Raw genomic sequence first — 27,598 nt, 5'->3', positions numbered from 1 at the left:
TGTCCCCGAAATGTTTGTATGATCGTCGAATTTATTCATCACATCGGCATACCAAGGACTGCAGTTGTCACCTTGTTGTGTTTTAATATGCAGTTGAGGTTCCGTCCATATTTACCGTCTGGATTATTTAGAAGAACGGTTTTATGATAAGCCAATAAGGAACTTCATGGTACAGGCTTACTAACGAGGATATCATCCACCCTCTAAGCAGTCTTTACTACGTGATACTAAACTATAAATACGTACTACTAATACCGGTACCATTCTATTCTCAGAAGATTGATTTTTCAAAATCCCAATCACATCATAACTGGGAGATATAAATTGTATTAATTCCAACGAACGAATTGGCGGTTGCGGGGCCACCCAGCTTAGCAAAAATTCAAAAAACAATCGGATCCACCCGCTCGTAATGAATGATTTGGCTTCCGTTTATATAATTTCTTAATCTTCTACTTCATATGAATTATTTTTCTTCTTTTCCTGGAGCCTACGGCGGCCCGCAAACAAATCATCGTGCCACCTTTGAAATCTTCAATTTATAATAGTTTGAATACGGGGTGATTGCCACTTGGGTTGTGACATCTTCAATTAGAATATTAGACTGGTCGCCTGTCCAATTCTGCGCCACCTGCATTCGCAGTCAGAATCTAACTGAAGGTAGAGACCGGCCACCAGTCTATTAGAATATATTGAATGGGACAGGCAACCAGTCTAAACAACCACGAAAAAGAATCAATTTTCGATTTTACATTAACATTTAACGTTAGGCCTAGTTCAGGCTTAATCACATAGTAAGACAATTGAATTAAAACGTTATCTTACTTATATGAGCGATCAAATGACGGTATCGTAATTGATCGTTTCTCAACTCAAGGTCGTTGCATCTCCCCGGTTACGGAGAAATGAACATTTTTGGCGAAGACTGAAGTGGAAGTGCCTTTCCTTGGTAGGCCTAAATCACTTTGATATATATTTTCAGAATGTGGAGCTGGGCTAGCTGTAGGAACCGGGGGCATGGCTTTTTTTACATACGGTCACATATGAGGCTCATGATGCACAGGGGTTTGGCGATGGGCTTGGATTTTATTTCCGGGTTGTTGATAATCTTGCGAGAATGGCGCTAAATATGAACTGCGAATAAATTCAAAATATCATGGAAATACCTTGCCTAAATCATTTCCAAACCACATTGTTTTGATACCTTTGACAAAGCCATCTTTATTCACTAAAACAAATTTCTAGAGTAATATTTTGAGTCGTTGGTTGGTCTCTTGGCGACAAGAAGATGCTTTATCCCCCATGATATAATTGACGCATCCTCACCTCATTGCGCATGTGTGCAATGCCTTATTTGCATAAAGAAATAAGCAAAAATGAACAAAATAGCGGTTGTTCTCGCCGATTTAAGGCTAAATTTTCGAGAATATTCATCAATCCTTCTAAACAGTGTAAAATGGATATAAAAAACGATGATTTATGTGGAGTGCAAAACGCTGCTGATTCGATTAAGACCTTTTTGAGGTATGCGCTCCCAAAATTAAGCGAAATATCCCAAAAAGATCGCGGACAATCAGAAATAAATAGACATTAGCTTATAACGTGTTCTATGATTGTGGTGAGTTTCAAGGTCATTGGTATTTGTATATGGTCACCGGGGGGCGTTGAATATTGAAATTGTTAGATTGTTGAGCATTTGAAGCCACTTTCCAAGTGGGCATGGTGTCCCTGGACCCCTAGTTTTTAGCCCACTTTGGACTTTAGTCCCAGCGGGCTATTGCGTTCACTTTTCGTCCGTCGTCCGTTGTAGCGTCCGTCCGTCCGTAGACGGAATCCAGTTATTTTGGGAAGTTTTGAAGACGCTTCAAGGTAACGTCATGATATTTGGGTTACACATGTATCTACCCTAGACACATCTTCAGCCCAAAAACTGGCCCTGTCAGAATCAAGATGGCCGACTGGCAGCCATTGTTGATCGCCAAAATCAGTACTTTTTACACATTTTTGAACTTTTTGAGGGAAATTTTGAAGACGGTTTGATCAATTAGCTTGATCTTTCGGATATATGTGAATCCCCCCAGGGCCCATCAACATACCGAAAATTGGGTTGGTCGGACTCAAGATGGCCGTCCTATGACCTTTTTAGTGCCCAAAAATGTTAATTTTGGCCCGAATTCTGAGTCCTGTAGCTTCCTACTGGTTTGTCATTTCTCATTGCAATTTGTGGTGGGTATTCTTTGGAAAGGGATGTTTTATACCTGAGACAGGTATTTTTCATCAGCCAATTACGACGCAATTGGCGGCCATCTTAGTGTCACCAGTACTCATTCGTAAGTCGGAAAAAGTTTTTCCACATTATATTGATACCTAAGCGTATTTTGCTACCACAATCAATTAGAAAGTTGTATCTCATAACGTGTTCTATGATTGTGGTGAGTTTCAAGGTAATTGGATTTCGTATATGGCCACCAGGGGGCGTTGAATAATACAATATCTTGGCATTTCTTTATTATATTCGTACCTATGCATATTTTGTAACCACAATCAATTGGAAAGTTGTAGCTCATGACATCATCTATGATTGTTGCGAGTTTTAAGGACATAAGTTTATCTATATGGTCACCAGGGGGCGTTGAATAGTAGAATAACTTAGTATTTCCTTATTATATTGGTACCGAGGCATATTTTGCTACCATGATCAATTGCAAAGTTGTAGTTCATGACATGTTCTATGATTGTGGTGAGTTTCGAGGTCATTGGGTTTTGAATATGGTCACCAGGGGGCGTTGAATAGTAGAATGACTTAGTATTTCCATATTAAATTGGCAACGATGCATATTTTGTTATCACAATCAATTACAAAATCGTAGCTGCTGACATGTTCTATGTGTAGTGAGTTTCAAGGTCATTGGTTTTTGTAAATGGTCACCAGGGGGCATTGAATATTGAAATTGTTAGATTGTTGAGCATTTGAAACCACTTCCCAAGTGGGCATGGTGTCCCTGGACCCCTAGTTTTATAAGTTACACACTCATAAAATATCATCATCAGTTCTGGTAGGCCTAGTGGAAATCATCCGTTAGTCATCCCAATAACTATTTACACTTCCACAATATACTATTTACGCTCCCGAAATATACAATTTACAATTTACGCTTCCACAATATACCCCCTCCCCCCACCCGTTACCATTTCGATGGTCCCATATCGAATCATGAATCAGAATTATAATGCCATGAAATAGATCAATATGCATTGGATACTATATTGCAAATCCCCACATGTCCCTAAAACGTCCTGTAAAGTAATGTCAATTAATCCATTGTGTCACACGCGCATACTTTGAGAATAGCCTCAATAATCGATGTATTTGAACTAATAGCAGGATCTAGGCCTGCAGCAAACAAAATTTCTATCTTCTGCGCCCAAGAAGGACTTAACTGCGTTTGTCCCACCAAGCAATCGCCAAATCTGACTGGCAATTTCCTTGTACGTGGGGGTCAGCCAACAGTACTCTCAAGCTCCTGAATGGACTCTACTTGAGATTAACCCTCATTCCCCTGGACACCACTCGTATCAAACTGATTGGCTATTGGTGTGTGTTTGAAGTTATCTCAGAATGACCACGTTCATGATCCGCCGATAAGAGTGGGGACTATGAAGGAGTAGTAAAAGTATGGTAGGCACAGAATCAATAACAACATTCAACTCCCCGAAGAGGGAATCTGAATTCGATTCTTGCTTCCCACCACGACAAATCGTCCTACTCTCTATGATCACAAAGTGGTCCAACTCTCCATCGTCCTCTGGTACAGCTTCTGCTGTATCATGACTAGGTGAGTTATGAGTCTTGGGACTCAGCTCTTTTTCCTGGGTTCGAAACCTGAGGTATATGAAGGGGAACCGAAAGAACCATCAGCAAATTGTGGTGTAAGGTTTTTTGCTTGTCAGTCACGGTATCTTGACCATGTACACTGGTATCTCAGGATTTGGCTGACGGACTACGAGATAAGGGTTTTCTTCCCAGCGGTCACCTAATTTATTTCGCCCCTTTACCCCGACTTTCCTAACAAACACCATGTCCCCAATAGCAACCGACATCCCTCAAACCTAAGAGTTGTAGTACCGAGCGAACTTGTTGGCTGAACTGGCTGAACCTTTTGCGAGCTTGATTCTTGAAGTGTGGCTGCAGATTGTGACCTAGGCTTGTTTAACTGATAAACCTCATCCACCGGCAACAAAGGCTCTCGACCGAAAAGCATTTGATATGGCGAGAATCCAGTAGAGTCATGGGGTGTACAGTTAGACTGAAACACGACTGAGGAGATGTGATCTTTCCACAATCTTTTTCGTCAGTTCCAACTAACCCAAACGTTGAATAAGCGTGGAGTTAAAACGCTCTGCTTGGAGTATACCAGAGGGAAATAGAAAATTTAAGAGTTTGCTCATTTTTAACTGATATCTCATTTCACTTTCTTTTCGTTAATTTGATTTTGAGAGTCTGATGTTAAATAAATTCTGAATAACATCATAAATTGATAAAGCATACTTTTATGTATTTTCAAAAATACATCTCTTTAATGTATTTTTGGTATTTTTGATGACATTTTGAGTTAAAGGAGAGTCCAATCATTGACATAAACTTGAGCATTTTGTGGTTGCATAATGGATTTATAATTGAGTCAGAAATACGTAAGGATAATCCATTTATTTTGCTAGAATGTATAGATCCATGGTTACAATTGTGGTGTCACTCAAAGGTCACCTCAGATAGGCCTAACCCCAATCAATGAAAGAATGGCAGTTACCATCCATAAAGATGACACATTCCAGATGTTAGGCCTATCTTGCAGGAATATAAACCCTGGAGTTCATAAATTTCTTTGCATTTGCTCGACCAAAACACGGACTAGCGATGGATTACACCGAAATGACATCGCTAAAGGATATGTTTAAATCTATATCTGGAGATTTGGCCTCAGAAACTGCTGAATATGAACTCCTGTTCTTATGGAGATATCTTAGTAGGGATTTTGATGTAATCGGTCCATATTTCAGCTGTCACACTACAGCTTGCTTGTTTGATGTAGGAAAGATATTCTACAATTACGGATTTAAGGTATGTATATGGAATTAGTTAATAAATTATCAATAATCTGAATTCATATCTGTCAGATGTTCTGTGTATTTCAAATAAATAATTTATATTCCAGACAAGGGCAGTAGTCACAGATGGAGCAAATACTAATCTGTCGATGATTAAGATGCTGTCTGGTTATCCACATGGTGCTTTTGAACTCAATCACGGAAATCCGAATGACCTACACAGCGTTTCTCCCCGAATGATGAACCCTCATGAGCCAGGAAAGAACATTTATTTTATCATATGTCCATCACACCAAGAACGTACTGTCACACAAAATAAATTTATTTCTTTGATTGTGGTACTCTAGAAATGTTTCAGCCACGGCTAGTTCTAGATTATTTCTTCAGATAAAAAATGTGATAAATCAGCTGAACCGGGAGGGAATAAAGAATTTGTCACTGAAGGAAGAAACAGTGTGAATTTCGGATGGGAGGAAATAATGAGTTTGTGGAATCGGGAAATGCTTGTCATTGTCTCAACCCGTATCCGATTTTCGAATGTTCCCATATGTTTATGTTTATGTTTCGGTCTACTCTTATATTGCAGACATATGATTTGTTGCGAGTTAAGGTTTTCGGCTTCTTAGGTTTCTGTGATGAATATCTGACCGAGTTTCCAGATTATTACATCACACCACTCACTGTGAATGGTAGTGCCGTGGAAATTTTGTTTTCACAATTTAAACATTATGTAGGGGAAAACTAGACTAGGAAGGCTAGAGGTACTGTAATGCTGCGTAGGGAAGTTCATGGACATCAGAATAAGAACAAAAGAAACTTTTACCGCGATACACCTCTGTACACGAAAGATGTGCCTTTGATGAGAAAATAAGATGCATATTGTGTAAATTTAAGTTGCTTTATTTCCTATTTATATATCAAATACCAGTATTGAAAATTGTATTTTTGTGAAATTGGTAGCCATGTAAATTCAAATATAAAACTGATCAATTGAAATACTTTTTTTAGATATTTCTATTAGCCAATAATCTATTTCTTAGTCTTTTTTGTCGTCTTTGAAGTCGATGATTTCTTTGTAGTAGCTCTGTTATTTGATGCTGGAGGACAACGCAAATTTGCCTTGCTGACACTGTATAATTGTTCACGTAGATTTGAACCACCCTTTAGCCGTTTACCAGCCTTTTCACTCAATTTCTCTCAGTGACCCACAATAAATCCATTTATGCGCGCATGTGTATACTTTCTTATAGAATATTGCCAAACCAAATAAATGTTCGGTGACAATCCTTGGGCTAATGCCAATCCAAGTCTGGTAGTTGTCAAGTTAACGAAAACAGATTCCATTTCATTGTTCAGTCAAACTTCAGTAGTGGCAATCTAAAAAAATAAATGGATTAGTTAGAATATTGAATTCCATTACGTATCTGATTCAAATGATGTAACAGCAGAATTTTTATTACCTTTATCAGAGCTTTCTTTTGTTTTTGTCAACGGTCTGGCCGATCGATAATCATTCATATGCTTAATACACTACGTTCAAAGCTATTTTTAGCACTGTAATTTCACTACTAATGGGCGAATTGAACGGATTAAGCAAAAATATATTTCGTAATCGGTTTTTCATTATGGTGCGCAAAGTTGAAAGCCGTGGGTTTCATATTTTTGAGAAATTTACCGAAAAGTTTCAAAAATTCGATTTATTTGAGCATGTTTTTTTATGCAGCATCTTTAACTTTCCAAAATAACACATGTGAAAATTGAAAGTTTTATCATCATTAATTGAAGCATAACGATCTGTTTTAGGAGCCTGATTATTAGTGTTAGTTTGTTAACTGCGGCACAGAGAACAGTCGTACAGTCGCGTAGGCAATATCGCCTTATACCCTCTTGTTCACTGCGTGTGTGCATCAGTTATAGAGTACGCGCGCCACGGTGTAGGTCGCGCGTAACAACGATTTGTCTGAGTGAAGACGTAAGCTACTTAAAGCCATCCTATCGTGAAATTATTGAATACCATGTCAGTCGATAAACTTTGTTTCGTCAGTAACTGGCACTGACTGGCCTCAAATTTGAAGAACTTGGGAGCTTCTGTGCTGATTGGTCCGTATGATAAAAATGAAAAAACCTCCGATGAAACCAAGGCTCTCGCCAAGTTTGTACGTAACTTAAGGGGTCACTCATAGTTTTAGTTGTTTTACATCGTTAAAGGGATGATTTTGAACATTTGTCCAGACAAAAGGCCCATAATCCATTTTTCGGAGATTTCATTCTCGTAAAGTCAGTTATCATTAAAAGTTCACACTCACCAAGATTGAGTCCTTTTCATATATTTTTTTCTGGTATAATTTTCAATGAAATGAATTTTTTGCATACCGGTAGCCTACGTGACAGATTTTTTACTTCCCCACACCAGTTTGGCGAGCCACTGGACCATTGGTCCTTTATTTAAACTCCTGTTTGTTTACTATGCGAATAATTGTATTATCAAGTGATTTCAATTCTTCCATATATTCTCTCCTGAGTACATATAGTCCACCTCTGTCCCGACATCGTTACTCCACGGGTATTTTTTCAGTCGTTTTATCCAATACAATTATACGTCCCAAAACAGTTAGATTTTCCTTTGCTGGTATATATCCATTTCGTCGTTGTCGTTTGTACAATGAAAGCATAAGCCCGAGACAACCACCCGAAAGTACATAAATACCAGTTTCTGGTTGAAATTGAGTATATATTGAGTATATGATTTGTCGCCGTCAGTAGTGGTGTCCGATTTATCCGGAGAATTCAGAATTCTTTGTATGAAGTCCCTCACATAATCGCCAATGGAGTGGATAAAAGCAGCTATATCCATCTCCGTGGTTTCGTCTGTAGGCCTATCCAATACAAATTTTTGAAATTCAGTTCGACTAACATATTTGTCAGTCAATGGTTTTCCGATATGATCCACAGCAATAACTTCCATGTAAGCAGAAAATGGACGTAAGGGTCCTTGAGCCGTTGAGAGTCAGAGAGTCAGTTTGAATGCTAGTACTAAGTCAGATATTAAGAGTTTAATAAGATATCTTTTAAGTAGAAATGTGTCACATAGTCTTTTCGATTTCGATTCGAAAAAAGGATATGACCATCAAATATTAATCGATTCTGCAAACCGTTGAAAATATCTTCAATCGAGATTTTACTCAGAAAATCTGGATTCAGTTTCTTTGCCATCATCAGTGTAAATGAATGTAGAGTTGTCAGGCACTTGTAATAGACTATAGTACATCCATCTGGCACTTACTTGAATCATAATTAGCCATGTGGTCTACTCTGGACTTATGCCAAGAATATGCCGTATTTAGAACAAAACTAAAGTGCTGACATCTAGCAGCCCTGCATGGAATTGAGTCCCCGGTGAAATGCTAGTGAATCTTACAAGTAAAAAGTCTAAAAGAACACTTTTTCATTTAGGCTTTATACAAAACTTGCTGTTTCAATTAATACAGAACAAACATCAATGCTCAGTTCAGAACCTTCTGGTTCAATTGATACAAATATTACGCATGTAGCTATTCTAACAATGAAATGATAGCCTATTGAAATACCCCAGTTTTTCAGGAAATAAGTTGTACATTTTCCTCTGAATGTATTTTTGGCGGTACACATGGCACTCATAACTTCGGTATTTACATGAATCTGACGACTGAGAGTGTCCGCATCAATGTTACTTTTTCCCGAAAAGTACTCTATTGATAAATTGCAGATGGCCAGACTCTTCAGCCAGCGATGGCTGATGGCATACAGCTTTGCCGACGACAACCCATAAGTGAGAGGATTGTTGTCTGTCTTAACTGTACAGCTGTGACAGTGTAGTCATAGAACTGGGGGTTCTGTCAGTACCTTCTTCAATGCGTCGAAGGCCTGTTGCTGGGAGTCTCCCCATTCTATTTGCTAATTAGCTTTACTAGACTGGCTAACTTTTGGCACTCCATTCAGCTAGTCATAAAGAGGTGTAACGGTCCTGTCTTCTAAATATCTAATACCTCCTTTAAGGATGATCTACACTCCGACAGTAGGCTAAAAGGGGCAATTTATCCCGAACAAAAGAACAACAAACTTACTCGGACAATGGATTCACTTCTAAGAGACCGCACCTAGCGGTGATTTATTACACTATACATTACACTAATTACTGACGGTAAACTATGTAAATAATAATGGGTACGAGACCCGTTACACCACTCCCCCAAAAGTGTTGTAAGCGACCGCACATACGTCCAGTATCCACATACGTCCAGTTCATATATCATGTCGATATTCAGTGTCCGTTACAAAAATGTCATAAACTACAGGTTACGCCAACACACACATTCGCACACATTCGGTATTTACAGTTCGCAATTCGCAATAAATCCAATTATCCAACGCGACCCAACTGATACATCAACACTACGCTTATGTTCCACTGGGGGTAGATTAGAGGCGATTAAACCATCTGAAGGTACTCACTCAATAACCAACACACTTGCCTAGGTCAGTGAACAGCAGGTTCCTACGTGCTGAAATCACAAAGGTTCGTCCGGTCGGTTGGGCCTCCTGCAGAAGGTTCCAACATGAGTCTGATTCCGTATCAACAAGGTAAGCTAAAAATAAAAATCCAAAATAACGGCAGTACCCAAATTCGAGGTAAAACGTCAGCTCGGTAACCATATTTCAGTCTGTTCCTAAAAAGAGAGTAGAGACAAAACATTTTTATAGTGATGCGTTCCAAGAGATTTAACCATGTAGGTGCTCTCTCCCGCAATAATCTCCCTTTCTCCCTTTCTCCCTTTCTCCCTTTCTCTCTTAGCCATTTTGCCTTGTTGTCCATTATCCTAGACCAGCGCTGCTGACAGCAGGTGCATGCTTTCGATGAACCGACACATGACCTGGTGAACTCGCGGTATCTTACTAGTGGTCTAATAACATTCCGAGGCCGAAGCTGTCTGTGATTGTCCTGGAAAACCTCAGCAGGCATCGCTGGAGCTTCGACGTGGTCGATGTCCGCTGGTTGTGGAGCAGGCTCATTGTCAGTCCCCACCTGATCAGGGGTGAACTCCTCCTCGGATCCTGAGCTGTCCAAATTCATTTCTGGATTTTGGCGCCGTACCCACACAAATGCCTCATCCTCCGACTCTTGAGTGTTCAGGGCTCGTCGGATGGACTGGCGGTTGGTGGGTTCTAAGGCATCTTCGTTTTTTCATCCGCGACTTGTTTGAGGAAACCTCAACTATGGGTCCATGACAGAGCTTCAGTTCATTGAAATGCACTGTCCAAACCTTGGTTCTCCCTCCAACTGAACCCGGTAAGTGACCTCAGAGATTTTCTCAACAATTATGTAAGGACCCATCCAGCGCTTATGGAACTTGGCTGCCTCATCAGTCTTGAGGGCATGGCTATACCTCCATACTCGGTCACCCACGTTGTACCCCCCACGCTGAGCAAATCTATCGTATTTTGCTGCCTGACGTCGTTGGGCTTTTCCGAGGCGGTCACAGACTCTCACAGACTAATGAGCTTCAGTCAGGTTTCTACACATGTCCTGACTAAACTTGGTCAGGTGGACAGGTTCCTCAGGCAGGCTAACTAAAACAGCCAGTGGTAAGGTCATCTCACTGCCGAATGTCATGAAAAATGGCGTTTCGCCAGTCAATTCCTGCATATTAGAACGAAAAGCCATCAAACAGGACTGAAGTTTCTCGTCCCAGTCATTCCCCATGTCATTCACCGTCATGGTCAACATTGATTTTATAGACTTGTTAAAATTCTCAACCTGGCCGTTTCCCATGGGGTGATAGGCGGTCGTTCTGGTCTTTTCAATCTCAAGCAGGCTCAACATCTCACTGAATAGTTGAGATTCAAAATTGGATCCACGGTTCCGAATGAATACTTTCGATGCTACTCGGCAGACGTCGTTGATGCTGCCTAATCGGCTTATGCTCCCCGGTATCGATCTCAAACTTAATGAGGGGTGTCCTCCCAATATCAAATTCCCCCTGAGAAAATACACCCTGATGCTGCACTAGGACCGTCTTCAAATCTTCCCTATCACCCTCCGAAATCTCGAGACTATCGACATTTAGTTCGTCATAAAGACCCTTTAAATCATGGGGATCCTGCTGGGGCTGAGGCAGTTCCATCTCTGACAAACCAAAAGTGTCTTGCAATGTGAGTACATCGACTGATTCAATAGGCCAACAAATTCCCACAAACTCCCATCCCGCGGGCATACCAGAGATTTGCCAGCCAGGCACAGAGTACTGTTCCCTCGACCAACCATACCAACAAAATTGTTATTTACACTATATCTCTGCTTGAATTACGCAGTGGCCACCACCTCATGGCCTCCCAGAATATAACAAGTCTCGGTCAGGAACAAACGACAGCAACTAGGTCGTGGATCCTTGGTCTCCAATGGTACATGGGTAAGGCCACACTCAAGAACTCTACCAGAGTAATCAATAATGCAACCATATTGTTCAGAGAAGTCACTCCTGAGCCAATTCATCGGCTATTACCATGGGGACCATGAATCTACAGGTTCCCAACTGGAGCTCTACCTTGGCCACCCCATGAACCTTCATGTTCGCACCCGAGGCAGTGGCTAATTCGAAGTCGACTGGCAGCAGATTTTCCTGATCGATCCTACGACTCTTCTCCCAGACAGAGGTTTTCAACAAAGTCACAGAGGTACCGGTGTCTAAGAGTATAGACGTACGTGTTGAACCATTAAGAATTTCAGAGCAGTAAAGCTCAGTGTCTCTCAAATCGACACGATGGACCACCATTTTCTCAGCCACGGGGCAGCTCGGACCTATTGACACATCTGGCTTTTCAGTTGTTATTGTGGTTACGACAGTATCTTCGTGTGACTTTATCAACAGAGAGTTGGCAGGGCACAGACATAAAATATTTGAAACTGGCTCCTGCCTCAGAGTAGAACCATCCGAAATTCCATCACCCGGTTGACCGACCGACAGTGAGGTATCTGGGTAAGGAGTTAAAACATTTGAAGTTGCCTGCTTTTCGAGATATGTACGACCTGTCATATCGGTTCCACCAAAAATTTCGTTCCCAACAATTTCCCTTACGCAAGGGTCTAGTGAACTATTTACAATTATTGAAGTATTTACAATTTGGGCTCTATCATGTACGGAATCGTTAACGGGTGAAGGAAAATGTTTCCGGACTTCTCCATCATATATGTGGAGGGTCTCTCTATTGGCGGCGATTCCCTTGCTCCCTGGAGAACCGCCTGTAATCGTTTCCCTGTTTCCAGGGGCAGCTCCTGGCATAATGAACTCTACCAGAACATGTATGACATGTAACCTGCGGACATGTATCCGCTGTATGATCCGGTTCTCGACACCGCCAGCATGTTTTGTCCCTCCCCTGGGAGTTGGCCTGAGTCTGTGTGTTAACCCTGGCCTCTAAACCATCCATCCGGACATTCAAACCCTTGACGAGGCCCACGAGTTCCGAAAGTAGCTCATCGGTCTGACTGGCCTTCACCTCATTTACATGTCGATGAGGGGGTCTGGACTTGTGTCTCTCAGTCAGGCGCCGCACAGTCTCATGACCCGAGCCAATGACAAAGGCTCTGATAGGGACTGTGGCCGAGCCACGCACAACTGCTCCCTAACACTCGAGGGTACCGCCACAACTGCCAAGAATTGGTCACGTGCTAACTCATGGTCACGTGCTAACGTGCTCTGTGCGAGTTCTGTCAATGCATCCACGTAGTGCCCGATGTTTTCTTGGGGTTTCTGCTCTCGAGATTTCAACATCATTTTGAAATCGGAAGCTGACCGTGTCAATGACATACAGTCCTTTATCCCCTCAACGAGACTATTGTAATCCAGGGATGGGGTGAGATGGAGGTTATTAACCGCCTGGTATGACTCGTGGTGCAGGTACGTTAGTAAATGTTGTTTCTTAAGCTCACTACTACATACACCGGACAATGTGCAGTAGCTCTCAAAACGCTCAGACCAGACGGGAAAATTATGCCCCACTCTGTACATTTTGGGGCACGGGACTTTTACCCGGGCATCCTCCTTGGTCCCTGATGGCGATTTGGATTCCCTTTTTATGCTACGTGAGACATATTGGGTAATTTGAGCTTAAAAAGTCATCCAAACCTGTAATTGGATGGACCCTTTCCTGGGCCGCACCCGGTTGGCCTGCATCTGGGTCAGAATGAGACATTCCTGATCGTGGATATATTGTATATACTGAACAAAAACTGATTTAAACACGCTTGCCAAAGGGTAGCGATTCAACTCAATAATACTGCCGTAAGGCTCTCCAATCGCATTAACGCTGCCACCAGTGTAACGGTCCTGTCTTCTAAATGTCTAATACCTCTTTTAAGGATGATCTACGCTCTGACGATAGGCTAAAAGGGGCAATTTATCCCGAACAAAAAAACAACAAACTTACTCGGAGAATGGATTCACTTCTAAGATACCGCACCTAGCAGTGATTTATTACACTATACATTACACTAATTACCGACGGTAAACTATATACATAATAACGGATGAGACCCTTACAGAGGCCTCGCAATTTTTGCAAAATTTTGAACAAAGTGCTGATAGTATGAGGCGAACCCCATGAAACTACGGACTTCACCAATGGTTTCGTGTACCTTCCACTTTAGAATCGACTCTGTTTTCTTAGGATCTGGTCTAATGCCAGCTTCTGAAACCACATGACCTAGATATTAGACCTTTAATTGAAAGAAAGAACACTTTGAAGGTTTTAATTTTAGCCCCGCATCTTTCAACTTTTGGAACACATCAGTTAGACGGAGGATATGCTGATCAATGGAATTAGAAAACACAATTATGTCATCTATGTAGACAAGGCATTCTTTGAGATTGAGGTCTCCTAAACAAATTTCCATGAGTAAAAGATTTGACTCTGAGTAAAAGATGGCGGTGCATTAAGAGTGCTGGTCGGTCAACGAAGCAGAAAATACAAGGAATCTATAGAAGCTCTGGAAAGGTGAAGAAAACTTTAAATAACTTCATATGATAGAGATCGAATAACTGTCCGCTATTTCATTTGCATTTACTGTAGTACTGACATTTACCTGGTGGACATTCTATATCACCTAACATACACGGAAGCCCGTTCCGCATGAATTAAGATGAGTTGTAACAAAGTACAAAATGATCAGACCAGTCTAAACGATCAAACGCTGTGCAAAACTAAAAGAACACTAGATGAAATAAGATCGCCAAATTCATCTGAGAGCCCTGATCACAAAAAACCAAACGTGACTGAAAAAGAGTCAATGGATCAGTCAACCTTATCAGAGGCAGAGTCTATAAATACTATCATTGATCGTCTTGACCGTTTTGATATAAGTATTAAGGGCAACACTCAGGCCAATGCACATTTGAAAAGAGACAACTGACAACCTGGTCAGCCGACAAATTCGGAACTGTATGAAATGGTCGTTTCCCTCAATCGCAAACTAGAGCAGGCCGAGTACAAAATTCAGGAATTGAAAGATGAAAACACTGATTTGAAATTCCCATCGATGCGGCAAAACCTGCTGATACATAATCTTCTCGAGAAACCAGGAGAAAACTGCTCTGGTAAACGAATTTATGAAAAATCAAATGAAAATTCCTAGTGGAAAACTAAAAACAGAACTGATTGTTGATATTGTCCATCAGTTTGGAAGCAGTGTCATCTGCCACTTACTTTAGTCCCAGCGGGCTATTGCGTCCCCTTTGGGAAGTTTTGAAGACGCTTCGATGTAATGTCTTGATATTTGATTTATACATGTATCTACCCTAGACACATCTTCAGCCCAAATACTGGCCCTGTCAGAACCAAGATGGCCGACTCTCAGCCATTGTTGTTCTCCAAAATTAGCACTTTTTACACATCTTGAAGTTTTTGAGGGTAATTTTTAAGACACTTTGATCAATTACCTTGATCTTTCGTATATATTTGTATCTACCAAGGGCCCATCAGCATAACAAAAAGTGGGTCGATCGGACTCAAGATGGCACTTTTTACACATTTTTGAAGTTTTTGTGGGAAATTTTGAAGACGCTTTTATCAATGACCTTGCTCCTTTGTATATATTTGAATCCCCCAAAGGCCCATCAGCATAAGATAAATTGGGTTGATCGGACTCAAGATGACCTTTTAAGTGCCCAAAAATGTCAATTTTGGCCCGAATTCTGAGTCCTGTAGCTCCCTACTTCCTACTAGCAACCTGTCAATAGCCACTTTTTAAGTAAAGATGCGAATAGTAGCGTGAACCGGATAAAGCGTTCAGGTGTTCATCGATACAGGGCAAACAATAATGGTCTGGGATTGTCCGTTTGATTAGCGCCAGATAATCGATGCAAAATTGCCGTAAGTCTCCTAATTTTTTCCTCACCAAAACCACTGGAGAAGCAAATGCAGTGGACGAGGATTTGATTACGCCTGCCGCAAGCATCATTTTGATGTGTTTTCTAACCTCGTCTACCATTGCAGGAGGGATGCGTCTACACCACCGACAAAATTTATCGAATTTGTCATCATCGTTAATATTATCATCACTACGAATATCAGTTTTATTTACATCAGTTTTACAGGAGACATCTACATCTACCTCATCGTCATCATGTATGTCCCTAACTTAACAATTCTCGGTATCATCGGAGAGATCAATTAATCTATGTCCAGTGACAAAATCAACGGCTGATAGGAGCAAACCACTGCCTTGGCCAGAATAGTCACGGTTTTCTGGATTTCTAACCCGAATAGACATGCAATAAGTTGAGGCTTGGCCAATCTCTTGCGCCGAAGGGATCACCAGGAGGCCAGCAAACAACTCACTTATCGAAGATGTTTGGAAATTCACTGATCCTGTACATTTTGGATTATTCTGTATATCATTTGACAGTGAAGAGAAGACAACTCAGGATACTACCTTGCGTTACTCCACTGGTTAGATCAAGATGACGTTGATTTCGGCCACCGTTTTTCTTTCGTAGAAAAATGCTAAGCCATTTAAGCGACCCATGATCATTGATACCATTTCCTAATAGCTTGTTTAGTAATCGCTGATGTAGTTCTTTATCAAATGCTTTTTCGAAATCTATAAAGACTAATTAAGGCCTAACAATCGATTTTCCAGAGTAAAAAACCATCTGGTTCAATCATCCATGGTTTCAAGTTAACCCAATTGACTTTTTGTAGACCTTCCTTTAATAAAACCGTGTTGACTGTTGAACAGGATTCAAAATTCCCTTCATTTTCATACCATAGTGGGGCTGCGTCATACACGCATTCGTTGGTCGACACATTATCCAGACAAGATCAAGAATTACGAACAAAGCTGTGCAGAAAACCATTATCGCTGCTTTGCAGCTATATTTATATTGAGATTCGCGTGTTTCGCATGTTTCATATTATTATTATTTTATGTCACACTATTTTCACTAATGGAACATAGGTTTTGTTACCTTGCCACTGTTGCCGACATAATCCGTCTGATTTCATTAAGCTCACTTCATTCTACAAATACTCCATGCGTATTTTGATAATTCAACGTTACAAAAGCACTGTCGGGCCATAAACATCGAAAATTGGGTCCCATTCATTGAGGCGACATGTTTTTCTGAGTCGTCATCCCAAAATCCACAGGAGGTTGCTCATCACTTCGATTCTCAATTCAAGTGTAAATAAACAAATTTATTGCCGCAAGACTTCACATTCAGCCACGGTTTTCAAACAGTGATTTTTAACAATTACCCATTTTCCTCATCAAATCATATTACCGATACACAGGAAATTTACTGCTCTAGATTTAAAAAGCACTGCCGAGCCGTATCAACGTGTGTCTCTTCATCGTTGTTCCGGGGATCGGCTGTGAGTTTCTCCTCATGGTGACAATCAAATCAAGTACAAATAAATTTATTACTACCAGTCATTTGGCCGCGGGCTTCAAAAAGTTAGTTTAACAATACCTTATTTTCTTTACCAAATTAACCATGTATTTACTAGGATAAATCATTAGAGTACCGGTGATTCGTAGGCCTATACTAAACATGCCAAAGAGATGTAGCGGAGAAAAGCTGTTGTGTCGACGAGGTATCAAAATAAAAGAATATAATACTTTATTCGGCCGCGGGCTTCAAAAATTTATCAATACTCTATATTTCCTACAGTACATACTGATCATTGTCAAATCCACAAGGTATTTACTAAATACAAGTATATAACATACTCTTATCCGTAAGCTGGACTCACGCTTGATATTTGGGGTAAGCATTCGCCGCGGGGAAAGGAAATCGTTCGCAGTGTCGCTTGAAGTGTTTATCGAGTTATGCCAGACCTTTGGGCCTACAAATACTAAGCTTTACTGTCTCAAACAAACGCAGTATAATTCTTGCATTTATTAACGGACTCATTGGATTGAACTTCAAAACAAAATAGAAATAAAAATTCGGCAACATTGCTACGACTTACAAAAGATTTCTTTCTTCATAATCCGAAAATGAAATCGATTATATGAATTTAATACCCCAGAGACCCATCCCTGTTGAAAAAGGTGTAGGATTACGATGTTTAGGAGGGTTGAAATTCAATAGGCCTAAGACCAATCTGTCCGGATGCTTTGCCTACGCATATACATAGACCTAGGAGGGTTGAAATTCAATAGGCCTAAGACCAATCTGTCCGGATGCTAAGCCTATACATATACATAGGCCTACAGAAGTTAGTAGCCTCTACTAGGTTAAAGCTAAGTTCCCTGTAAAAGAGGAATCATATTAATTAGATGGCATATATTAGTTATTAACTGGTTCTGACTTCCAATGATCAATCACAATTATCGACGATATTTTATTGGCAAAAATGAAGATTTTCATCGGAAAATTTCGTTAAAAAAAAATTGTTTTCGTCCGAACAAATCTTTTTTTTAATAAGAGGTTTTTCGTCCGAACAAATTGTTCGATCGAACAGAATCGGTTTCATTCAAATATCCATTCGAATAAAATTGTTTTCGCTCAACAAATTTTTTTGTCGGGACTGATAGTTTTTCGTTTGAACAATAACATAGCCTTTCATTCAATCAAATTTTTGTCGGAGCGAAGAAAAGTATTTGTTCGAACGAAAAGCTTATCGCTCTATTGAACAGAATCGTTTTCATTTGAACGAAATTTTCTGATCAGAACATTAAGTTTTTTGTTCGAACAAGTATATTGTTCGATTGAAGTGTTTTTCGTTCCAAACAACAAAATTCTGATGGAACTAAATGGTCTTTTGTTATAATGAGTAATATTTATTCGAACAAAATAATCTTCTCATTCGAACACAAGGGTATAATCTGAACCTGGGTTTTCTTTGTATCGAATATCCATATCATGCCTTTTAGGTTGAAGCCCATCTTCCATGTTTCTGACCATGTACGGAACACAGCTTGTTTAGGTCGTTTTGGAAATTTACTCGGTCTGACTCAGTCATTTTGGATTACTGTGTATATCATTTATCACGACCGTGAAGAGAAGAGGACTTAGGATACTACCTTGTGTAACTCCATTTGGTAGACCGACTTAATCCAAGATGAGGCGTTCTGTTGATTTTGGCCACCTGTTTTCGTTCAGATTTTTTTTGCCATTTGAATGACCCATCATTGATACTGTTTCCCAATAGCTTGTTTAGTAATGGCTGATGTTGTACCTTATCAATTGCTTTGTGTCGAAATCCATAAAGACTAATTAAGGCCTAACAGTCGACAAATAAGACCATCTGGTCCAGTCGTCCATGGATTCATGTAGGTATAATTGACTGTTTGTCGACCTTCCATTTATAAAACTGTGTTGACCGTTGAACCGGATTTTAAGACTGTGCAGAAAACCCGTTATCGCTGCTTTGCAGCTATATTTGATATTGTTATTTGCGAAGGTAATAATGCAAGAGGTAAAAATGCCTGGGTAATAATGCCAGAAGTAGATATACCAGAGGTAAAAATACTAGAGGTAAAAATCACACCATAGGTAAAAATGCCAGAGGTAAAAATACCAGAAGGAAAATCTAGCGAAGAATTTATTAACATTGGACCTGATATTCTTATTTACACTAGATTTTACGTTACGAATGCACAGTTTATATATAGCCTACATAACATGTTCTTATGATAGTAGAAATTCAAATATGAATGACAAATTTGTTAAATAAAGAGAATCACAAATTTATAAGATAAAAGTCTGACATAGACAAGAAATTCATTAGAATTATTGTTATTCTTATTTGCACAAGATGATATTGACATACAACATATTTTTAGCTGGGAAATTAACAAATTTATGCACATATTCTTATATGATTGAAATCAAAAAGCGAACATGGTCAATATATATAACACATTTCTAGATTAATGAATATCAACATATTAATGCACAGAGTTTACATATTGAACGCACAGTTCAGATAAAGCATATTTCTAGGTATAATGATAGGTATGATAATTAAGTCAAAAAGTTTTCGACGTGTTAATCTGCTGTAATTCATAGGATCAAAGCAACAATTCGATGAATAGTTTATAAGTTTTGATACACTTGTTTCTTATAATCATTATAATCATTATAATATCATTATAATCTCTGGCATTTTTATGGGCTTGCATGCTTGCAAGCCCATATTATATATATATAAGCCCATAGCGTATACCAACCTTGGTTGAGCGTGCGTGGTCAGACTTGAAATTGGTATTCATGCGCGGCATAGTGCTGCCGACAATTCAATTCATTCTTTATTGACACAATTAAAATATCCCAATGAAATATTTACTTTCACGTTTAAAAAAAATGCTTTTAATTTTCTTTTACTTTCATTAGGTGCTTGCGTTAGTGGCCATTTGTAAAATCTCTGTATGAACATTTATATTTTTCAGTTTAAATATCTAAAACTTAAAAACCGCTTTTCTGTAAAATAAATTCTGAATTGAATTGAAGACTGGTTCCCTGTCTCCAAAGAGCCAGGGGGCAGTAATCTATGGTGGCAATAAACTTTATCGGATGATCGTAGTGGATTGTCATTTGAAGGAAATGCAACTTATTCTTGCTTAACGTCTTTATTATTTTAAAAAGAAAAATTGTGACTCCTATCTATTTTCGTGTTCGCTTCTCTTCACTCGAGTTAGTCACGTTTTTCCTTTCAGTTGTAAATATCTCTATGCAAAATCAATTCAACACAATCCGATAAGTACCGGTAATCTAGCAATTATCGACATGATGATAGATTCCGTTAAGACACTACAATATTCAAATGACAACAACCCAAAAGCTTGCACTAACTTGGTCCACGTCTACAATGAAACTATTCGGATTCCCAGTCCCCGTGTGTAACATTTCATTGTGTGATGTAAGACAACACCGATCTCTCAGCTCTTTAAAAAGTGTTCAGTTCAAAAGTTCAGTTAATTCTACTACAGAAATACAAAACCACCAAGCCAGCTTTCAGTACAACCATGTCAGCAAGCCCATTTTTAGAATTTCTTTCTTGTTACTTCTGGCATTATTAGCTATGGCATTTTTACCTATGGTATTATTACCGCGTACCATTATTTACACAAGATGTATTAAGATATAAAATATTTTCAGATCATTGAAAATTAACAACTTAATGCACATATTCTTATATAATTGAAATAAAAAAGCGAACATCGTCATGATTATTACACATTTCTAAATTAATGAATATTAACAAATGAATGCACAAGTTTACATATTGAATACACAGTTCAGATAAAGCATATTTCTAGGTATAATAATAGGTATGATAATTAAAATCAAAGAGCTAGTTTGCTGTAATTCATGTCATCAAAGCGACAATTCGATGAATAGTTTATAAGTTTTGATACACTCTGTTTCTTATAATCATTGAATCAATTTACCCTTCTGGCATTATTTCCTCTGGCATTTTAACCTCTGGCATTTTTACACCCCTGGTTTTTTTACGATTGGCATTTTCACTTTTGGTATTATTCAGACAGGTCACTGACAAGATGGGGGTTCGTTGGTTCCAATAAATCTGAACATTTGAACCATTTCCCGGCTGATTAAAGTGAATGTATTTTGTGAATGAAAATAGCAGAAGTCGGCATTATCTGCCAGGTAGGTGTGTTTGAATTGTTGGATTGCCATTGGTGATGAGAGAACTGGATTGACTATCAGGGTACATTGTTTCTGATTGCCAATCGCCAATAGTTGACCAGAGTTCTGGTCAACTATGATGATGCATTCGTTGAAGTATTCATATATAGGTCTAAAAATTAAGAGGACTTAAAATGAAAAAGCTCATGTATTTTTCAGATGAATTGGTGCTGATTGATACAAGATGTTTGGAATAATACAAACTGCTGTTGCAAGATTCTGTCATTTTGGACCGAGGACCCATTTCATAACAAAACAAATATTCAATTCATCAGTGGGGCTTGAGTACCAGTACCAGAAGTTCATGCAGGTGTCAAAAGTTACAGAAAACCTTGTAAAATCCCTAGAAATTGGTGATTATTTAGGCCTGATTCAACGAAAGACATTTGTGACATCAGTTGTGCGTACAAAATTAAAACAACCAGATGATGACCTCAACCGGGAGGTCGAAGCAACAATTGCGATAGATAAACTCAATAAACAGAAAATCAAATTGTTGGGAAATTCAAATCAAGATTTAGGTGTAATGACTTTAAATGTTGCCAAGAAGAAAGCATCAGTAGATAATCTGAAAGTTGTATTGATAGATTCGAATGTGGACCCACCTGTTTATCAACTTAAAACTGGACGCGAACTTCACCTAATGCGAGTTGAAAAACAACAACAACAATCAAAATATAAGAATGTGGAAAAATCAATGAAGGTGAAGAGTTCAATTAGTGCGCATGATTTACAATTGAAGATAGCACAGTTTACTGGGTGGCTAGAAAAAGGATATTCCATCAAAGTTAACATTAAAGCATCAAGACGGAAACGTATTTCAGAAGAGCAGGTAATAAAAATATGCTACAGTCAATCTTGCTTAGTCATCAGTGTGTAATTCGTCACGCTGGCTTAATCGTCATCTTCCAGAACGGATAAACCCTTTATTACCTTAATGATTCTGTGGTTAATTTGTCATTCATAAGTCATCATTTTGCTTTAATTGTCAATATTATGACATTGGCTAAACCGTCACAAATGAATATAGAATGAATAAATGGGTGCAGCACTGTTTATTTATTAAGCCATAGGGTCTCGGTTAGCTTTATGGCGCTACCAAAAACAAGAAATTGACATGTGTATCAGCTTATCGCATGTGCTCATCCGTACATAGTAAATAGAGCCTCAGGGCAACTAGAGATCAACAAAAGGGAACCAAAAAGTTTCTAAGAACTTGCGAAGAAAAGAAAAGTGAGAAATTTTTGAAATTCATTCAAATCTGTCCATAAGAATAACAAAAAAGTCAAAATGAAGTTTTAATTCAGGGCCTGCTGAGCCGAGTTGGCTATGGCCAGGCTGGCTTTGACCGGACCAATGATTTTGCCAATGATAATCTTTTCATGAAGTTTATTTAAAAAAACCTCAGCTTGGCCTGCTCCCTTCCCGAAAAAATTTATTTGTGATTGACTATGAAACAGCCACATCTAAACAAAGTGAATAAATGAATCTGAATTATGAAAGCAGTAAACTTGTCTCAAATAGCCCCAGAGCCTTTCAAACGCAACCATTTAAAAAGCTTTCTCCAAGTAAGACCCGAAACCCTTGAAAAAACAGACAAAAATATTTTGGCACAGTTTAGACCTCACGCCATCAGATATGAGCTGGGCCAATGTCAACTAGCTTCCGCTGGCCCTGCATATGTACCTTGTATTTATAACCTCATTGTGGGTAACGTAAAGAAATTACCTAGCCCATCAGAAACACCCCATGGTTACACAGGTTCCATAAATGAACAAAGAGTGATAATATGAGTCAGAAAGTCAAAATGCAAGGCGACTGCACTGATACAGGAATTTGGGAAGTTCTTAATTATGGGATTATTTTGGGACATTATGATTTTGGTAAAGTTACACCCTACACAACTTCCCCTATTATTGGTAATTTTCCCCTGGAAGATCATTCCACCACAGCTATTTGTTTTCATATAATTCTAGGCTCATAGGAAATAGGCTTCCTTTTACGAAATATTAGTGTATATTACGAAATACGAGTGTATATTCTTTATTGATCCGTAATGATAATATTATTGGAATATTTACAGTAATGTGAATATAAGAGACAAAATAATGTAATATTCACATCAATGTAACAATTAGATATGTCCTAATGTTTGTTAGTTTACACAGTTATTAACAATTTTGGGGTTCGTAATCTTTCAATGTAGGCCTATTGCAAGAGATTTTGACGAGATATTGCACTATTAAAGCTGATGGCATTTTTTAATTGAAATTGATTGAAGTGGAATAAAAAGTGAATAATGGTTGCATATTTTGACTGGGTAACTTATATGGTATATATCTCCAGTAGCACCACCTACAGAATGCCATGGAAAACCACATTTTTTGTCCATTTGGGACTTTAGTCCGTAGATGGAATCCTTATAAAATGGTCCTGAGAGTAACTTCCTGTTCGCTCTTGGTGGCACTACTGGATAAACACAGCTTATATTTTGTCATTAGGATGGAGATAAGTGTTAATATGGAGAGTTTTGTCCATCAGCTCGTAGCTGTTTAGATGTACTGAGAGAATATGTGCAAAATTTCTATGAGTTTTTCCTCATTCTAATCGATTCTTGACCTTGTTTCTTGATGATGACATAACAGCGAAAGCCCTTAATAGGGGCATCACTTGGAAAGTCCTTTAGAAGGGATTTGCCACTGATGTCCTTATTAAGAACACATAGTATTGATTGTTTTGCAATGTGCGAGTGAGTCATAGGGAAAACCCATTATCATCTATATCATCAAAGTTGAACATGCTTACTACACAGTTTACCATGATTTCATCTTTATCAGCTGTTTGTACATTATTGCAAATCTAAGAATAAATCAATTTTTAAGCTCAAGAGTAAAATGTCCTCAGTTGATCCTACTGAGACCATGGTCCTTTATTTAAGTTTTTGAGTGAAATTTTGAAGACGATTCAATCAATTTCCTTGATCTTTTACGTTTGATTTCCCCATTTCTTATCAACATAAGAAAAATTGGGTCCCTCCGGTGTCAGACCTTTTTTGTGCCCAAAAATGTCATGTTGCCCTGAATAGTGAGTCCTGTAGCTTCCTAATGGTGTGCAATTTTCCATTGAAATTCATGGTGGGTATACCTTGCGAAGGGATCCTAAATATTTCTATCAATCAATTGTCACACAATCAGCAGCCATCTCAATGTCATGAATCCTCATTCATAGATAGAAAAAGGTTTTTTATAGGTAGATAGTGATAAGTTTTGACTTATAGTCTCGTTATTTGATAATTGTTACCACTGTCATAGGATACATCTCCTCATGTGGAATTGGACTTACCCAGTTTTTTGTTCTCCCCTCCTGGGGGAGTTGAATATTGAATATACCATTTATCTATTTATAGTGGTACCTTTGGTATTTTGTAACCGCAATCAATTGCAAAATCCTAGAAAAACTTACTCTTTTCATATTTTACTGGTACCTTGGCATACTTAGTTACCATAATCAATTGCAAAATTGTAGCTCGTGACATGTTCTAAGATTGTGGTCAGTTTTAAGGTCATTGGTTTTGTATATGTTTACTGCATTGAATATTGTAATTTCCTGGTTGCTGAGCATTTCAGACCACCAAAGCAATTTCTTATTTTACAATGCAAGCCACTATTTCCAATCACGAATGATCTCTCTGATAAAAACGTTTCAAGGAAGCTATGTTCCAGGGTCAGATTAAAGTGAGGTTTTCAGTGTGCCGTTGATTATTTCATTGATATACCAATTATTCATGTACGCCAATGATGGTAGTATGTGACGTATGTTACGGTCTGGGTACCAAAATTCGAATTCTTATGTGATAGAATTTATTCAGATGAAACCACATCATTTCGACTATATATAATTATGGGAATATTTAGCCATCATGAGATGGAATGATCAGAAACTGAAGTAACAACAGGAATATAAACTCACTGGACATTAACAAAAGCTGTGTCAGAATTAAAATACGTAAACAAAGCTAGCAGTAATAACAACAAGGGGTTCTGTAGAAACCACAACATTCTGAACAGTTTAGAAGGATTTGATATATATGTAACTACATACAGTTGAGGGAATTGAAATTAGAGTGACATTAACCAAAATCTAATGAAGAGTTGATGTGTAGACAATGATTGATTATTTGGAGAAAACCTGTTATTTAGATTAGGAGATAGGCCTATGTAGATTTCAAAAGTTTGCAAATTAGGTGAAAAGATTGTGATAATCTTTAGAATTCACTTCATTGTCAGCTTTTCGCATTTAATTTAGTAGTTTTTAGGAGTATATGCTGTACCAGTAGTTGTGCCTGGGTCCTGTGGTGGGCTGGTGTTCGTAAGTCAGACCACAAGTTTGGTCAATCATCTTCAAACTCGGATGCATTGTGTATGACCAAAAAATCGGGGACAAGTTTGATATTTGTGGTAATCGTATCCAAGATTGGCAGCCATCTTGGTTTCTGAACCTGCCCATTTTGGCTATCAACTGATAATAGTCTCCATGTAGAGCTTTCCTTTTTATATGAGAATGTGAAATGGAATGGTAGAGCTATCAGATTTAATATGTCAGCTTTGATATGTAACCTACCAAATGACCAAACTAGGTTATGATGTCCTCCAGGATGGCTGACTTTCATGTGCTTCAAAGTGCCAGCATTTAGTGGTATAGTCTATTCAGCTATCCAACAAAATCGGTAGAATTACAAATATCTTTTTAATCAATACTGTTTGTCATTATAAAAAATGAACATCTATACTGGTAGTTGTCTATTCTGGTTTATTTTGCTGTACCAGCGCTATAGTTATAGGTGGAGTCTACTGTAGGTTGTGTTAGATATTGTAATCGATCACACATTTTATTCTATGTTAATGACATTCTTTTATTACATTTTAGGAAGGTGAAGTAATGATGACAGAACTAGATACTGTTTTCAAATCATTCTCTAACTCAGTTGCTGAAATCGCTGTTGTTAAGGAAGTTCTCAGAACTGAAAATGAACTCAAATTATATGCAAAACCATGTGATATCAGTATCATTGGTAGCGAAAGTTGAAAGTGGTATTAAGTTGCCTTGTTGTCACTGAATCATCCCTTATTAACTGGAATTCGGCTACCTTTCCAATATATGAAAGAATTTCTTAAATTTCTGTCTTAACTTTTAATCGTATATTCATGGAAGTAATAGGGGTAATGGGCTTTCAGATCAAAGGTCGAAAGGTCGAGCTCATAAAAAAACATATATTAAAAGTAATTAAAAAACTATAATATATTTTCATAACCGTGTGTATTTTATATTAAAACTAAATATTTATTCTAAGATATCAATAATATAAAAAGCATATTGTATTAAATCAATTGGTCGCTCCACTTCGCTACCGCTCCGCTCCGCGACCAATTGATTTAATTACAATACACAAATTCATATAATCAAATATATTCAAATGATAATTATTATTCTATTGTTCAACTGAAATACACACGGTTATGAAAATATATTATAGTTTTTTAATTACTTTTAATATATGTTATTAATGAACTCGACCATTCAACCTTTAACCCGAAAGCCCATTACCCCTATTACTCTTAAAATATTCATATATATGAATAACATTTAAATCATTGAACTTCTAAAATCAATTTTAATAAAAAATTTAGTATTAAAATGGAAGCAAATAAGTACTACTGCCCAACATGTAATATCGATATAGATAAATCCCAAAAAGCAAGACACAATAAAACTATAACACATTTAGAAAATAAATTGAAACTAGAATATGAAGATGATATATTAGAAACTAAATTAGAAGAATTAAAGGATGAAAAGGAAACATACAAATGTGATACATGTAATCAATCATTCAGTGATAAAAGATATTATAAAGAACATTTAAAATCTATAAGTCATATTAGAAATAAGAATAATGATATTTTAGGTGAAGATTATTTTGATAATGATAACGATAAGAAACAGAAGACAATTAAAAGAATAAAAAATAAATTAAACAATAAAAGACCATACATGGAAGATGTAAGAAATTATATTAATTCATTAGATAATAAAAAAGATATAGAGATAACCGAAGCATTTAAAAGTGATATTGGTCCAGCAGCTATCGAGTTTAAATTTCATAAAGGAAAAACAATAGAAGAAAATAAAAAACATTTAGAAAATATGAAAGAAATAATAAAAATAATTACAGATGTTGAATATCCTAAAATAAGTATATCAGTTAAAGTAAAGTTTATAAAATCTGAAGATAAACCAAT

At 38.0% G+C, this 27,598-nt stretch overlaps 1 protein-coding gene across 3 annotated transcripts; it reads left to right on the top strand.

Annotated features, from left to right (window-relative positions):
- Positions 1-797: 797 nt before the first annotated feature.
- On the top strand, positions 798-26,474 carry LOC141905752 (translation initiation factor IF-3-like). 3 transcript variants are annotated; one of them, XM_074794753.1, is made up of 4 exons: positions 798-949; positions 21,136-21,260; positions 21,459-22,131; positions 26,226-26,474. In XM_074794753.1, exons 3-4 carry the CDS (start codon positions 21,484-21,486, stop codon positions 26,382-26,384), a joined length of 807 nt encoding a protein of 268 aa, XP_074650854.1. In that variant the 5' UTR covers positions 798-949; positions 21,136-21,260; positions 21,459-21,483; the 3' UTR covers positions 26,385-26,474. The 3 variants fall into 3 exon arrangements, with proteins under 3 accessions (XP_074650854.1, XP_074650856.1, XP_074650855.1); XM_074794754.1 differs by having other exon boundaries at positions 800-949; positions 21,140-21,260; XM_074794755.1 differs by lacking the exon at positions 21,136-21,260 and having other exon boundaries at positions 799-949.
- Positions 26,475-27,598: the final 1,124 nt, after the last annotated feature.

Source organism: Tubulanus polymorphus, chromosome 5 (assembly GCF_964204645.1).
Source record: "Tubulanus polymorphus chromosome 5, tnTubPoly1.2, whole genome shotgun sequence".
In the NCBI taxonomy this organism is placed as follows: Eukaryota; Metazoa; Nemertea; class Palaeonemertea; order Tubulaniformes; family Tubulanidae; genus Tubulanus; species Tubulanus polymorphus.
The sequence above is the reverse complement of the archived record's forward strand: the minus strand, read 5'-3'. Positions and strand labels throughout refer to the sequence as shown.